This window comes from Ostrea edulis, chromosome 6 (genome assembly GCF_947568905.1).
Source record: "Ostrea edulis chromosome 6, xbOstEdul1.1, whole genome shotgun sequence".
NCBI lineage: Eukaryota > Metazoa > Mollusca > Bivalvia > Ostreida > Ostreidae > Ostrea > Ostrea edulis.
In genome coordinates, this window is record NC_079169.1 from 22,359,464 (window position 1) to 22,376,746 (window position 17,283).

The 17,283-nt window shown below is 36.0% G+C and overlaps 3 protein-coding genes across 5 annotated transcripts in view; 2 read left to right on the forward strand and 1 right to left on the reverse strand.

Annotated features, from left to right (window-relative positions):
* The first annotated feature begins 335 nt into the window (after positions 1-335).
* LOC130047217 (adhesive plaque matrix protein-like) lies at positions 336-1,588 on the forward strand. The gene is made up of 2 exons (XM_056141825.1): positions 336-456; positions 927-1,588. Exons 1-2 carry the CDS (start codon positions 336-338, stop codon positions 1,586-1,588), a joined length of 783 nt encoding a protein of 260 aa, XP_055997800.1.
* A 5,062-nt stretch (positions 1,589-6,650) lies between these two features.
* The window catches only part of LOC125683554 (ER membrane protein complex subunit 10-like), a 30,931-nt gene continuing 20,298 nt past the window's right edge, over positions 6,651-17,283 (reverse strand). Inside the window, exons 7-8 of one of the 3 annotated variants that reach the window (XM_056142089.1) lie at positions 14,884-14,949; positions 6,651-8,125 (exon numbers count right to left, since the gene is read on the reverse strand). In XM_056142089.1, coding sequence (XP_055998064.1) covers positions 8,024-8,125; positions 14,884-14,949 — 168 coding nt within the window. In that variant the 3' untranslated portion in view covers positions 6,651-8,023. Of the gene's footprint in view, positions 8,126-13,042; positions 14,405-14,883; positions 14,950-17,283 lie in introns of those variants that run through there. The other 2 variants (XM_056142090.1, XM_048924830.2) reach the window with 2 other exon arrangements.
* LOC125683553 (G-protein coupled receptor daf-37-like) lies at positions 10,695-12,885 on the forward strand. Its single transcript, XM_048924828.2, has 2 exons — positions 10,695-10,841; positions 11,302-12,885. Exon 2 carries the CDS (start codon positions 11,346-11,348, stop codon positions 12,516-12,518), a length of 1,173 nt encoding a protein of 390 aa, XP_048780785.2. The 5' UTR covers positions 10,695-10,841; positions 11,302-11,345; the 3' UTR covers positions 12,519-12,885.

Sequence of the window (17,283 nt, forward strand, 5' to 3'; positions counted from 1 at the left end):
GTACTTATCGATATGGAGGAATGTTGGCTTTTGTCCGTCGAGGTTGCAAACCAGACATGAACTGAAGAATCACATGATGCATGTCCATGGGACCATGTGGTCATTTGTCCGTGGTGACCAGAGGGACGAATATTTAAGCACCCAAGTGAAGCAACCTCACCCACACCACACCATCAACACCATTTAACAAAATATCCGTCAGAGTTGATATCTGATCTAATGGAATATGGTTCAGCTTGGATCCGGGAGGATATGGACGTTTAGTTAAGGGAAGCCTCTGGGGAAGTGCTGCATCAGCCGCCCATGCATGAGTTCTGGTACTCGCGTGGCTATCCATGTCAAGAAGGAATGGTAAGAGAAACGGTCAGCGGCAGAGGGACTGGGACACGGTGAAGTGCAGAAAGATGGTGGATGCTCCCACTCCTGTAGAGGTATTCCATCCGGATTATGATGCGAGTGATACAACTAGCACACCAAAGCCAGAAGAGTACTTCCCCTTGCGAACCCAATATGGGCCATAGAAGTGGAGCATGTTGATCTGGCCAGAAGAAAGGTTGCACTAAGACAGGGGAAACAACTCTTCAGTATAAGTTTAAACGAGAAGATGTTACGGGGTACTAGATCTATGACCAGCATTACCAGAAATATGGCAGTAGAAAACAGATCAGAAAAGCCTCTATCAAAGAAAATGAAACCAGTAACTTTGGTAACTATCAGGAACAGACTGACCAAGTTGAATGGGATAGAAGCAAGGTATGTCGACCACATCGAAGAGGATGTGATAGATGAAGTCACCCATCCACACATAAAAAAGAGAAAGAATCCTGAATCCAACATCCCTGTACGAATCACTATGTCACCAATCCATATAGCTACAGCCAACATACTAACAGAAACTACAGTAAACATACCAACATAATTTACAGTCAACATACCAACAGAAGCTACAGCCAACATACCAACAGAAGCTACAGTCAACATACCAACAGAAGCTACAGCGATCATACCAACGGAAGCTGCAGCCAACATACCAACAGAAGCTACAACCAACAGAAGCTACAGCCAACATACCAACAGAAGCTACAGCCAACAGAAGTTACAGCCAACATACCAACAGAAGCTACAGTCAACATACCAACAGAAGCTACAGTCAACATACCAACAGAAGCGACAGTCAACATACCAACAGAAACTACAACCATCATACCAACGGAAGGTACAGTCAACATACCAACAGAAGTTACAGCCAACATACCAACAGAAGCTACAGTCAACATACCAACAGAAGCGACAGTCAACATACCAACAGAAACTACAACCATCATACCAACGGAAGGTACAGTCAACATACCAACAGAAGCTACAGCCAACATACCAACAGAAGTTACAGCCAACATACCAACAGAAGCGACAGTCAACATACCAACAGAAGCGACAGTCAACATACCAACAGAAGCTACAGCCAAAAGAAGTTACAGCCAACATACCAACAGAAGCTACAGTCAACATACCAACAGAAACAACAGCCAACAGAAGCTACAGCGATCATACGATTATCAACATTAGCTGCAGCCAACCCAGATGTTAAAATACAACTTTCTAAGGATCGATTCCCTTACCAGTCAGATCTGCCAGAGAATCTTTTAAAACAAGAATGCGTACCCTTATTGCCTCCCGTCAATAGTGACTTGGAATCAAAAAAGGTAACTGTGAAGATCAACCACCTCACCATCACTTGTCCTCCTACTGGATGGAAGGAGATGACACCTGACAGGCGGTTTTGTCTTGGGAGTTTTCAGCCATGTCCATGCAGCAGGCCATAGATCCAGCACAGTCAAATATCATAGAAAAACAGATTTCTGGGATAAATTTAACGTCCTTGTCCTACCAGGAACTATTGAGAAACCCATGAAGAACGACTAGGTGATGAGGAAAATACGATATTATCAATACGTATAGCTTAAGCAGATTGCAACTGGAAAGGGATAAAGAATAAACATAGATTCAAATGATGGAGAACATGTGCTCTGAGAGACAGGTCGGCAAATAACATCCGGGACTGGGTTGCTCAAAACCTTGGTTAAATTTAACCACTGGTTAACCTTTGAGCAACAGAATTTAACCATTGGCTAAAAGTTAACCGGTGCACAAGGGATTTAACCACTGGTTAAGCTTAACCAAGGTTTTGAGCAAGTGGGTCCTGGTGTTTTGAGCAACCCAGTCCTGGCCATGATTGATTCAGCGGACATTTCTTTGAGACTGTAGTTTTGTTGTGCATAATTGAAATGGTAAATTTAGTTGTAGTGGAAGCAAAACACATCCCATTTAGACTTCGAAAGACAAAAATTGACACTAGATTTCATTATTAAGTCTCCCAAACGAAGTTTTTGTTTTTGTTTATGCTCGGTTCTTATCATTCTTCTGCTTCCGCTTCTTTCTCGAGCCTAAAACTATCCGACACACAGCGCACTGGTATTAAACTGATGATAGTAACAATCGTTACTATCATCCCAAGATGGCGGAAGGAAATTCCGGAAAGACCACGTTTACTTATTATATCTATTTGTATTGTTTATTTGCGAATGATATGTAGGTAAGAAATATACACTAGCAACAATTACGATCAAGTGTAATTTTATCTTTTATATGGCTCATATGAACAGAAAATTCGTCGTTGAAAAGTTATCAATGTACATTTACTTCCCTTTAAAATAGGTTTCAAATTAAATATTTTTCTATGAGTAATATCAGTCCTTTGGTTATTTTCCTTAATGGCTGCTAGCTTCTACGGGCTTATTGGCTGCTGGTTAGTGGCTGCTAACTTCTGTATGGTGTCTGGAATGGACTGTTTTCGTAGAGTATTGGTGATGGAATGTGTTAAGTTTCCGATAGATTGCATGCCATTAATGAAGTTATTTATGTTTATTTTGTTTTCGCCAACCCATAATAAAATTAAGATACGAAACTATCAAAACTTTTATTGCTGGTATATGTATATTCGATTTTTCTACAATTCTAAGAGGTAGCCAGGCACAGTAAGGTATTGCGTTAAACGTAACAAAAAGGCTACCCATTACTTTCGCTGTACTATCTCAGACTTATCAGGGCCTTAGCAAAGAAGTGTTTTCATCATTTTCAGATCCAATGTTTTAACTGTGTTTGACAATATTTAATGGCTGGGTTTTTACGATACGGAGAGTTTACGATAAAAACAAACTCCCTAGACTATGTTAACATATATGATGACAAGTCTGCACAAGATATGGAGCTTTCACACCATAACATTGGACTCTTTCAAGACGGACCCTTTTTGTCAAGGGATAGAAATCAATATATGAGAATGCAATGTTGATTGTATTCAGTCAGTTCTTTGTATGTATATGTATTACAAAATAAAAGGACGAAGGCCTACATCACTTATGCCGGATCACGCTTCTTTATATATTGATAAGAAAAGAAATCCAATGTCAAGATTTTTTCTTATCTAAAATATATAGGATCAAACAATTGAAGATATTCACTCATTTAGAATCACAGCAGCAGCTGTGGCAATACTAGATCATTTGATTCATTCACGGGGGCGATAGAAATTCAAATTGTTATAGGAGGTATAAATAAGAATACATGTGTATACTATAAATACATTCAGAAGACACAAAGCGATATGTGTCCAAAATGGTCACTATACATTGGTGTTTGATCAGATAATGTACCACGTAATATTGTAAACATTATAAGTAGCAATTCTATCTAGCATTACATTTATCGTCAAGGAGACACTCTCTTCAGTTTGAATTAATTGATTTTGGCCATCCCCTCCCTCATTTAATATAAAAATGTATTCAAGGTCATTTAGTTGCCTCGATCTGGGGTATACTTGCAGCCCCGTGATGTCAACACGGGTATTCTCCGTCCCAGTTTAATACCCAACAACGTGGAGCGTCAAATTAACATAAACTGAAATAAGATATCTTTAATCATTTGAAGATATCATCAATTCAAGTATTGTGCGCAATCATTGAATTGATGCTCGCATCAAATCAATTGTTTTGAACCATATTTTATTGATGAAGGATTGGGAACAAGTTCTAACAACTTACAAGTCCCTCTCCTAAAATATTACAATATTCAAATCAATTTTTACTCTCATCAATTGAATATTGATGCGCGTATCAGTTCAATTGATGAATGCATTACTTCACTTGATGCGCGCATTAATTCAATTGATGAGTGCAATAATGGATTTGACGCGTGCATCAATTCAATTATTGCTCTCATCGATTCCACTGATGTGCGCATCAATGTGGTGGAATTATTGCTCGCAAAATTTAAGTTGGAGCTCGGTATAATCAACTGAAGATATCTTTAATCATTTACAATGCTTTTGTATAAGGAATTAATATTCTTTTAAAGAGAACAACAGCTTAATAAAAGAGATACATTGATTCAATTGTGGATATGTTGAATTGGGGTTATTTCTATTTACATAGTTGCTCTCTCTAAAAGAATTATTTTGTGCATCAATTGAATTATGCTATCATTAATTCAATCATTGCGCGCATTAACTGAATTTATCCACGCTACAATTCAATTGAAGAGAGCAATAATTCAATAATTGCGAGCATTAATTAAATTGATGCGCTCATCAATTAAATTTTTGATATCATCAATTCATTTGAAGAGAGCGACAATTCAATTATAGCGCCCATCAATTCAGCAGAATAATTAGTGCTATCACCAATTCAATAGATGTGCGCAGTAATTCAGAATTGAAGATATAATCAATTATTTGAGAAGATACGGACCGCGGCATTCCTTTGATCTTTGCAGTATAAACCTTGGTAGAATTCTATTGTACATTGCCAGAGCGATTTCGACTGTCTGCGAATAGATTATAACTTGGGACAAGTTACAGCAAACAAAATATCTTGGTATCATTATAACATCAATTGGAACACACATATTTCAAAATATGCAGAAAAGCAAATAACACCATTGTTGTTCTCAAAAGAAATCGAGACATCAGTGACCCTAAAACTTAAAGAAACCTGCAAGACCGATATCAAGTACATCATGGGGTCTGAATACGCATCAGTCACAGGAGTACAATGGAGGACATACTGCGATACAATGGCAGAACCTTGTAAAAACCCATGCCTCTAACATTTATATCAAAAACATGGTCAAGGGAGATTTATCAGAGAGACTAGTGTCATCTGCACGTCTTTGTATATATGTAGACTCTCTTATCAATTTCCATCATGATCAACAAACGAAATACGCGGATTCTCTTATCAATCTCAATCATCGAAGTTCATTCTACCCAACAACGGATTGGCATGTGCTGCCCACTGACCTCAGTGAGTTTTGCATCCTTCAAGACTCATCTTTACACCTACATTTCATCTTTTTGTAAAGCAACACTTGATTTCTAACAGTCTGTTGGAATTCCCATGGGCATAAATTGTGCTCCTTTGTTAGCTGACCTGGTTTTATATTCTTATTAGGCAGAATTTATTCAAAAGCTTCTACATGAGAAGAAAAAATATCTTGCTGTGACCTTCAACTCTACATTAAGATATATCGACGACGTTTTATCTATAAACAATAATCATTTTCATTCATTTGTCAATTCGATATATCCCACTGAACTTGAAATAAGACACCACAGAATCCTCCACATCTTATTTTATTGAATATAGATAATAACGGCAAACTAGTAACTACGCAAGAGTTTGTTCTGCGTATGATCAGTTTTGAAATCGAGACAGGCTACTGACAAACAAGTTGATGTTACAGGGGCTTCAACAGTCTCGTTTAAAGTCAGCATTTCGCAAATTCTATGGTCGTTATAACGATCTAGTTTGCCAATACAACCTGTCATTGGGCCAAATACTGTCTGTCATGTTTCATACCAATTTTAGGCCGTTCTAATCACACTGATTTTGACTCGTTACCCGATCAAGATATAGGGCTCATGGCGGGTGTAGTCGGTCGACAGGAAATGCTTACTCCTCCTAGGCACCTGATCCCACCTCTGATATATCCAGGGGTCCGTATTTGTCCAACTCTCTATTTTTTATTGCTTATAGGAATTATGAATTTGATTACTGTTTGTTATCTTCATCTACACATTCATAATGAGACAGAATGATCAGTTGACTGAAGGAGGCTGCCGTGCGGAAGTAGAATTCTTCAATGTGACGTAGATCTACATCATAAACTAAAAGTTAACGAGTACCGGCGATCTCAAGTCTAAATTCCATTCTTTTTTCTAGTATATTGTATGTGGTAATCATCACATTCTCTCAACTGATTCAATACGTTTGTTCTGCGCACATGAAGTTTTTAAAACGAGAAAGGCTAAGGACAAATAAGTTGTTACAGGGGTTTCAACAGTCTCGTTTAGAGTCAGTATTTGGCAAATGTAATGGTCGTTATAACGATCTAATTCACCAATACAAACTGTCCTTGTACACCGATTTCGACTTAAGAGTTAGAGCGCACGGGGTGTGTGACCGGTCGACAGTGGATGCTTACTCCTTTTAGGCACCTGCTTCCACCTCTTGTATGTCAAGGGGTCCGTGTTAGCCCTACTCTTTTTAAGAGTTTCACCGTCACCTTTTCATTTATGAAATACCATGCAGAGATAGAGACATGTATGATTTTATTTTCTTCTATATACTACACATTCTACAACATATTTCAAATTGGTAATACTTCCTGACACTATATCAATAATTTGTATCGACGATTTTTAAGGGAAAATAACACCAATTTTTCAATTACAACAAAAACAAAAAGTATATCTAGTATCTCTAAAATCTGGACTTGTCTTGAATAATATTTCAAATTCATAGACATCGAACATCAAGTAATGCCATCTTTAGTACATGCTATGCATTAACAAGTTTACTCTACAATCACACAAGTTACGCGCAAACTTGGATAAAATTCATTTCTCTACCTGAGAGGTATAGCGTTTAACCCTTCTCTCTAACTCCGGAATGACAGTGACAGGGAGTCTATGAGATTAGCGGAGGGTTTGTATAATGGATGAAATGAAGACGCAGTCTCCATCGAGTTCTCTTTATTTATTCAATAATCCAAGGAAAACAACAGACCACGAACTATCGTGCCCACATGGAAGGCTGGCAGTGATTAGATTTGAAATATTAACGTTGGAATGACCATTTCAAAACTGGGAGTGAATCTTTTGAGCACGCATTACGTTTGGGAACTTGACATTCTATGGTAAACAAGAAAAATATCATTGGTAAACAACATTACTAGCATACATGGCCATTTTTTCAACTTTAGATATATTGAATCAATATTCTATGGTTTTACTAAAATTTCTGAAGAAGAAAAGAAGCGTCTGAGGTATATAATTTAACCGTATAAAAATTCTTTTAAAAGCAGGTTTAAAATCTAATTTACTGAATGGTGCCTATGTTTGTAAATTATATTGAAAGGAAAATTAACATAAAAGCATCTTCTATGCAAAAAACGTACTACTATACAAAGAATATGAACTACCTATACAATAAAATATTGTAGAAATACATGTATTTTTCTCAAATGTTTGTAGTACAAGCATGCCGAAAAATATATAGTGTAACATGAAACAAATTATAAATAGTGTTCCAAGATTTGCTACATAGCACATACTTAAGATCTACAATGCACTCAACCCCCCACCACAGGGAGATAATACACTCACAATATCATAGAAACCACACATAACAATGAATCATTTAAACACTTTTTATACACATAAAAAAATTGGAAAGGTTGTAAGGTTGATTACGTTAAAAAGTACCTAAATAAATTCTCCCCTACAAAAGACTTCTGTGTTGTAGGTGTACATGCAAGGGAGTAATGTTTGCACTTGTCCTTCCATTTCTACCATTATTTTATCTCGTGTATCTTTCAGTTTCAGCAAACATGAATTTATATGTTAAAATGTACTTTAAAAATGATGGTAATTTCAGTCTTCGGAATGTCCGCATGTGACACGTGATCACTGACCACCTCCCCCTCCTCCTCCGCCCCCTCCCTGACCTTGCTGGTCACCGGCCCCGGACAGCATCATCACCAAGACGATGGGGACGATGTACATCCACTGAAATATAAAACATTTAATAACAGGGTAATTTAAAAAAAAAACCCAGACATCACAAAGTGTTGACAAATTTTATCCATATAGTGGGATACACAGAACTGTTGGAAAGAGAGAGAGAGAGAGAGAGAGAGAGAGAGAGAGAGAGAGAGAGGGGGGGGTGTATAAAAAATATCAGTCATTTGATATCACTCTAATTACATTGTATGTACAAATCTAAATCATGTACTGTAAACCAACTTTTATTCGCGTGCGATAAATTTTCGCGAGAATTTCTTCAACGCGAATATTTCTCGCCGCGAACCAGATCTTGCATGTTCCATGTACGTTTAAGATTATCTTGGTCGCAAAAATTAGTCACTGTAAACCAGTTCTTCATTGGTAAATCGCGAAATAAAGTCGTCGCGAATAAAAGTCGGTTTACATATATGGCGGGCATTGCACTGATAATTTGGCTATGTAAACAGGAAAATTTCATTCAACCTGTGGGTTTTCAGTTTAAATGGGGCTTTGATTAAGGAATATTGTAATTATCTTCAGTGGTTAAGAATCTAAAATATCATGCAAAACTTCGGGTTGGTTTGTGTTGACGTTTTAAAGAATTGTACTATTGGAAAAAATACATCCAATAAATGAATCTACAAAATTTGCATATATTCCAAGTCTCTACCATTAGTATCATTGACAGTTCATTATGGGCGAATTTTTTTTCGTAAAGTACAAAGCATAATCACTATGTTTACGTCTTCGGTTTGACGTAGCCATGACCCGAGCAGGGCTCGAACTCACAACCTTCCGAAGGACATCAAACAGAACAAACAAACAATGCGTAATTCGGGATACTGGTTGTGCTTGAGAATGCGTATGCTTGTGTAAAACGGTTTATTCGGTGATTACTCCTTCAATTAAGTTGGACGACCACGTTTTCTCTTTCTTGATTCTACATACCAGTAATGCTCATGCGCAGGTGTTACCAACATCAACAGGTGTATCTACGGTGTTCGCACACTACATCTATTTCATATATAACATTTCCACAATTTTCATATTAGAAAACGTTGAAAACTTTTTAAACCAATTCAGCTGCGTCAAATTATTTCTTCATGCTTTGGAATAATGATGACAGATCACACAGCTTTAAAATTTGTGTGGCGCGAAAATAAGGTTCTCGTATTTATATTTTGTATTCATTTATATACAATTGAATTTGTATACATTTATACACAATTTATAAGGAACATATTATTCTCTCCCCAAAATTAAGTCTGGGTGACATTTGTATAAACAAGTATCGCAAAATACCATTGATTTACAGTATATCTGTGCAAATTTCGAAACATATTTACAACGTGTTATTCCTCTTTGAATACTTCTAAATATGGCGCTTCTTTTTTAAGCCCCATTTGAGTTTATTTACATCCAAGTGATATATAAATCGCCGGAGATGGGCAAGCTAAGATAAGATCTTCGAATGTGTAATTTACAAACACAATGACGAGGAAATTACAAATCAAATACAGACCCAATATTTCTTTCCTGATAATAATTTGTATGATCGAATAATGGTTACGTCTCCATTGCCTATCGATTGCTTGTTAAGTGGCGCTTTTCACAGCTTCGACACTACTTAATTCGAACTCCTACTTGTACTCACAATAAAACCACTGAACATATAAATAATGATTTCGAAATGTGTTTAATTTTCATGGAAAGCTTTGTGGGTTGTTTATTATTATTTTTTATACCTATAATTTTCTGTTTGAGGGGTTCTTAGAAATTAGGAGCACGCTAACTAAGCCATCTTTAAATTGCCACAAATGTTAATGACACATAGATTGGTCATTAATCGGGTTTCTTTTACGATCTCTCACCTCTTTAATGCGCTCTTCTTTTGTCATTAGAAACAAGTTCATTTATTACACGTATCATTTAGTGACGCTCAGTGACTCTGTAAAAGCAATAAGAATTTCACTCTTATATACAAAAAAAAAAAAAAAAAAAAAAAAAAAAAAAAAAAGCGAGAGGCGAGTTAAGGGCCACTGCTCCGTAACTTGAAAGAACTCGTAAAATATTTATGCCCTTCACAAAATTACAAGAACCGTTAACATACTATCAGATCAGAAACGTGACGAACTTAAGATAGAGAGAGTCCAACCAGTATTGTAGAGGCAAAAATCCTACAATAAATAATATCTCAATCCGATTAGCAAGGCCATCAGTCGACGTTAAGGACGTCGTCAACCGAGAACCCGTTATACTATCTCACGTTCTCCTCCTAAATATCCGCTGTGGCCTTGAATTCTTTAACATCCTGATCGGTTCTTTCACATGAAAGAATTATTATATCTTTTTAAACAAAAATTAATGGGAAATAAGGATTAGTAAGCTTTACGAGTTTGTACGGCAGTCTCCAGAGTACTACAACCAAAACGCAATCACCTCGTTCTCGTCTTGCTTCTTTCCTTAGTTATTTTTCACAATCCCTTTTATTTTGTTGAAGGTGACGTTACATGATTCAGATGTTAGATGTACCCCTGGTGAATCGATTGATTACAACATCTATCTTTTTCTATGTACGGAGAAGAGAAGCGCTCCAGAACCCTCTACGACAATCAATAGACTGGACAGACCAATGACGCTCTTCTCCTCAACATACCATTAACCATGACGGTAACAATTAGCCTATTCAAAAAGTATGACTGATATTGTATCCACGAAGGTAAGCAACTTTCTTTAACTTTCTAAATACAGTCAATAACGGCATTTTTAAGGAGGAATACTACATCGGAGAAATTTGATATGGAGGAAAAGTGGAGGATCATATACAATATGTATACAACATTTAACTTTCCAACTTACTTTATTTAGTCAAAAACTGCAGTATCTTTAAAAAAAATAATGAAAACTCCTGCTGGACTCAAAACTCGTGATCTACAGTTCAGCAGTCGACATGCTAACTTACTGAGCTACTCGGCTAGGCAATCTAAAAAGGAATAGACAAATATTTCTAATATCTGTATTTTCATTCATGTTTTAAAAGGGAGTCAGCCATTATGACAATGTAGTATACCAATGAATAAAGGACGTAATTTGAAGTGTTTTTTTTTAAAATACATGTAGTATCAATTATTAGTTGCAAGTATTTTACATTTTACATAGCTTTCTCTTAAAATTTACAGGAAATGCCCTTTTCTTCAAAATCGTGATTTTGATAGAGTTCGAAATGATGCATGATTCCTCCGGCCTTCACATCGCCTTTGGAATCCTCTCTGCTGACGATGCACTATGTGGCGTCACCAGCAACAAAAGTGATTCCCACCTGATCTCAAGTGAAACATTGGATATCGTGTGGCGGATCTTTGTGTTTGGTTTGATTCCCCTCTTTTCTGTGTTTGGAATAATAGGTAATATCTTTAGTCTCGCTGTGCTTTATCACCACCGGATGAGAAATCCAACCAACTTATGTCTGTCTGCGCTAGCTCTCTCTGATATCGGCTTTCTCGTACAAAGCCTCCTTTTCGTTGGGACTAATATTCAAAGCGAATTTGACTCAGTTCTCGGTGAACAAAGGAGTCAGATGCTCTACCCATGGTTTGGAGCGTATGCCAGCTTAGTGGCAGCAAAACTGTCCTCGTGTCTCATTCTTCTCCTGACAATAGAAAGATACATTGCCGTTTGTTTTCCAATACGAGCCAAGCTGATTTGTAACAAACGATGCACTTTGATATGTCTGGTAGCAATCTGTGTGACGACGATCGTGGTTTTCCTCCCCTATGCTTTTAAATACGAGATCGTGTACGAAGAAAATAACGCAACGCATACTACAGAAATGCTTCTTATTCCTTCCAAACTTGGAAAAAATAGAGACTTTTTCGAAGTCTTTGGGATGATTCTAAACATCGTGTACTGGTTTATACCTATAATACTTCTTTTAATTTTGAACACCAAGATCATAATAATAACCCGGAAAACCTGCTCAACCCGGAAACTCATGGGAACTCTTGACGCGAAAATTTATTCCAACGAACAAACTCGAATTACGCTGATGCTGGTGACGATATCGCTTTTATTTGTGCTGTGCACTTTACCAGGTGCTATACAAAGCATCCTGTCTCATTATATGGACGGGTACACGATGAATGGACAGTATCGGCACGTCTATCAATGCGTTAGCTACGTCATCTATTTTCTGGAGACATTAAGCTCCTCTGTAAATTTTCTAATCTACATGGTGATGAGTAAAAAATTCTCTAAAACATACAAAGAATTGTTTTGTTGTATAAGAAATCAGATGCATTACCAAGTGCCATTCAATTCGAAGGAGTCCTTACGGTGTATACAGAGGAGTGAGATCAGGGGCCTGAACAGCAGCACCAGAGGGGATATGCAATCTTAAAGTATTAAGAAACAGGGGAAGAACTATAAAAAATCCTCCTGTGGACAAATAATTCACCACAGCATCGTTTATGCTGGGTAATATCCATGCAAATTCTCATCACAATGTCTAACTTGTGTGGTAAATACTGGCTTTATTATTGTTTTATCACAGTTTTATTCACTATTTTCTACCCACTTGGTTTACGCTGCTGAATCTGGCTGAATCGGAATGGACGGCAAACCCTTGATCTCTTTAGATAGACAAGGGTAATAATCTTATGTTGTTGAATCATATATTCCTGATTTTATGTAAAAATAATCTGGTAATAGAATATTGAAGAGAGTATTGTATTACAATGTATTCTCAATAAATATCATGTATTATTCATTGTCTAGTCAATTAATGTCACCAGTTTGCTGATATTTTCATTCAGTATAATGTTCAAACCAGCTGTATATACATGGTCAATAAATGAAGTTGTCTAAGACACAAGCTTCAGGACATCAATATCTAAACATTAATTGGACCGCTGCTGTAGCTCAGTAAATTACTCGCAGTGTGTGGTAGGTCTTGGGATCAAGGTCCAGAGGGGGACAGACCTGGGTCATTAAAATAAGAAGCAACTGCTTCCTCACCATGCACTCCACAAGTGAAAGTCTGGGTTACCTTAGATGTGGCAGGATAAAGAACCCTTGCTGTTGACCTACCCTGATTGCCCGACATAGGTCTTAATTTGTAACACTTCATCTAAAGCTGGTGACTTTATGAAATATATGTGAAACATGAACAAAAGGATGTAAAAAAAATTAAGAATCCATCAACAATTAATCAATCAACACCAATTACACAAATTCATAATTTACCAAATTACAGTTCTTTCATCATTTTCACTGAGTACCAATTTTTGTTGTTTACATAGTTAATATTGTGGTAGACCATGAAATCAAATCACCAACAAAACACAATTTTGCTTATAAAGGAAAGAGTGTCTTTCCACATAATCACATTGAAAGTGTTTTCTTCTTTATAAATCACCAGTCGCTCAGAGATAAAGCTTTGCTTTGAAACCAGAAGGTTGTGTGTTTGATATCCATTCATGCCATGGCCACGTCTAACATAAGACGTAAACATAGGTAGTAATTGCTCCTTTGCCAAATGCTTGGAAATCATGGGTCTTTCGAATATGACTTTAAAAACAGAAGTCCGATCATGGCAGGTGCTGGCACATTAAAAAAGCCTCACTGCTATAGCCCCAAGCATTAATCATAGGTTTAAATTAAAAGTACTTCACTTACAGCTGATGACATCCCAATAACAGTGAAATATTCTCAAAGTAAAAAAAAATAAAATCATAAATCAATGAAATGATGCCCATAAAAAAATTCAGACTATATTATAATGTGCTAAGCTATGACAAGTGTACATAGCAGTAGGCTCTAACTAACATAGGGGGGTGTCTGAGTTTCTCCCTTCACTTTACACAAATTATTTATTTTGAGAGTTTAAGTGATTGTATGCTTCAATACCAATTTCTTGGATGCTATCAATGATTATTTCAAATCTGCTGGAGCAATACATTATACAGTAAAACATGGTTACAGTGAACACGCTTATAATGAATTCACGTTTACAGCAAGGTATTTTTCATTCCCTGTAGTTTTAGAAAAACAATATGAACATACTGTGTATTATGAATTACAGTTATAATGAATCAAAGTTGCTACAAGCATGGTTTTTTTTTTGACTGGGCAAATACATGTATTAGGCTATTAGCAGTCACTGCTAGCATTTCTTTGAATCCAATTTTCTAAAAAAGTATTGTTGCCTTCCTGTTCTTTAATTCTTGCTCATCAATTTTTACCTCTGCCCCTGTTAGGTGGTAATTACGTTTGTCTGGAAGATAACTGGAAAAGTAATATCCATGGATTGCATACAAAAGTCTTTTTTCACTGAAGTACATTGTGGGTAATGAAAAATGTAATTGTAACTGAGTGTTATTAATTACAAATTTTCATGTAATTGGAAGTAAAGTGTAATTGAGCATTTATTCAATTACAAATAATTGTGATTTAATTAATTACATTGAAAAATGTCATGTATTTCTAATTACATTTCAATTAGTACAGTCTTATTTTATGATAAACTTAACAAACCTTTATTTTTTACTACCTTCTTTACCCTCACAATTTACCTATAATTGATTTAAAAGTAGTTTCATGATGACATTACAGAACATATTGATGATTGGAACAACACATTTTTATAAGAATATACATATACTGTATGACATGATAAATCTCTTTGAATGTTGTTGTTCTTTAAATAAATACCCCCATCAATATCTGTTACATGTAATTGCTAGAATAACTCCTCAGGGACACACCTGTTCTGTATGGCCAGTATAGTCCTCAGTGGAATGCATGGTTAAATCTACTGGGGTAGGGACACACTGACAATTAACAATACATCAGTTTCGAGATAAGAGCTTTTCTGAATAGGAGGTGCATTTAGTGGAACTTTGAATGCTGTAGTGGGACAAAGTGGACCTAGTCAGTGAGGAAAACGATGAAATGTATTAAAAGTGGCTTCTCTTTAAGTATGTAAATGTAGGAAATACAAAATACTATCGAAAGAAATATTTTACTGAAGTGGAAACAAAAACAATGTCATAATTTTGCAAGTGATATCCTAGATATGATAAATATGAGCAACGAAATAACATGACATAATAAGATGTATGTCTATTTAATTACTCCATGAATATTAATCATTTACTTAGTTTGTGTATCAGTCGAATCCAGGTGATGAATCTGCGTATGAGAAACTTACTGGGCAGATTCACTTATGCAATGATGAAAATTTGTCCCACTCCCGCATGTAAACAAATTGTTTCGCACCTTACTATGTACAAGAGTTCTCCAGAGGGAAATAACTCAAAAACCAGTGTATTTAATGCCCAATTAAACAACTAGGCTTACTTACAACATATGAAAGTCAAGGCTGGCAGGCATTTTAAGGTATCACACCGGTAATTATTTTCACTATATATTACTATAGAGGGAAAAAACCCATTAAAAATCAGTTTACAAAATTGATGCCGAACAATGCAGTCAGACACGTTCTATGTTACCTATCTTGTCTGCCGACACCAGAAAAACAATACCCTATGCGGCATTTTCGAAAATAAATTGCCCGCAAACAAGACTACCCTCAAATCCACGTGTTTTTCACATGTGTGTAAACAGCTGGAGTGCACCCCAGGAAGTAGCTTCAGCTACCAACAGCAAATAGTTCCTTTGTATACACTTGGTTATTTCTACAAATTACACAAAATTTCCTAATCTGGGGTACAAATTTTTTCAGAAAAGAAGAAGAGGAAATGAGAAAAATCACACAAGGAAAAAAAGTATTTCTTTAAATATATGGAACTACAATTGACTAAGTTCATTTTGATTGAACAATTACCAGTGTGATACCTTGAAAGCACTTTGAGATTCCCCCAAACTCAGTGTCAGAAAAGTGTAAGGGCAAGTGCATCCATCGCACTTCCAACATATGTGTGTGTTCTTGTATGAATGTTTTGGTAATAAAAATTTGAAAATACTTAAATGCAATGTGTAATTTAATTGATTACTTTGTCAAAGTTAATTAAGTTAATTAATTACATTTGTAAAATGCAGTAAATTTAATTGTGTTTTAATCAATTACATATGTACTTTATTAAGTAATTGTAATTTGATTAATTGCACTGGTGTGTAATAGACCCCATCCCTAGTACACTGCATGTCTAATATATATCAGAAAATCATAAAACAGTTAAAAGACAATTGACAGTGGGTAATTTATTTTAAATCAGGTCTGCTTTTTTCATGGTAACATGTAGGAGTGAAACCAACAAGCAGTATATGCCAGTGACTTGTCAATATCTCATTTTTGTAACAAAGCGGCTTTTCAGGTGCAGTCTTATTGTTTTTCAGTCATTCAGGCACACTTAGCAGATGTGATCAGTAAGGATCCTTCAAAAGACTGACTTTAATGGATGAATATCCTGTGGTGCATCCCTCAGTCCCACACACAGACTGAAACCCTATAAATACCCCTAATCCATTATCATCTGGAACAAGACAGAATATTGTCCATTTACTCTGTCACTGACAAAATTCTCCCTCTGACTAAGCTCATATTCTGTTTGATTTTATTCGAAGACTAGCTGTCATCAACGGCATTAATTGAAAAGTACCTAAACTTCAAAACTTCTCTCATTTTATTTCCTGGAAACCGAGTTTGGGTAGGGTGTGTGCTTGTTGATGCATCAATTGATTTGCCTTTTTATTGGAGATTTAATCAAGCCACGTTCTTAATTACAAATGTGCTACTGAATTTCAGCCTTTAAAATATCAAGGCGATGGTAAAAATGTCAAAAGCGGTTTTTAAAGTCATAGAGACAATGAGCTAAAATCAGAGCTTGTTTATCAAGAAATATTCATCTACCATTTCATTATGACATCACAAATACGTCAATGTTTGAGGAGTGAGGAAATATATCCAACATGCAAATTTATTTTTAATTCGCCTTTTAGGAATAAAAATAATGGCCTTGCTATTGCAATTGCTTAAAACAATCTCCTCCATCTTGAAATTATAATCAAAAATATAAAAAACATGGCAAAGCTTTTCATATTTTCCAACAAAATTTCAAGACCACAGTTATTCACAGCCAAATGCAACAATACTGGATGAAGTGCTTCGTAATAAAAAAAAAAAAATCACCTCCTACAGATGT

Bases quoted from the DNA above. Each gene is read 5' to 3' on its own strand.
- LOC130047217 (XM_056141825.1), top strand. From the start codon at position 336: ATGTCAAGAAGGAATGGTAAGAGAAACGGTCAGCGGCAGAGGGACTGG. The intron at 457-926 runs GTGATACAACTA...CATAATTTACAG, and splicing joins CCATCCGGATTATGATGCGA to TCAACATACCAACAGAAGCT.
- LOC125683553 (XM_048924828.2), top strand. From the start codon at position 11,346: ATGATGCATGATTCCTCCGGCCTTCACATCGCCTTTGGAATCCTCTCT.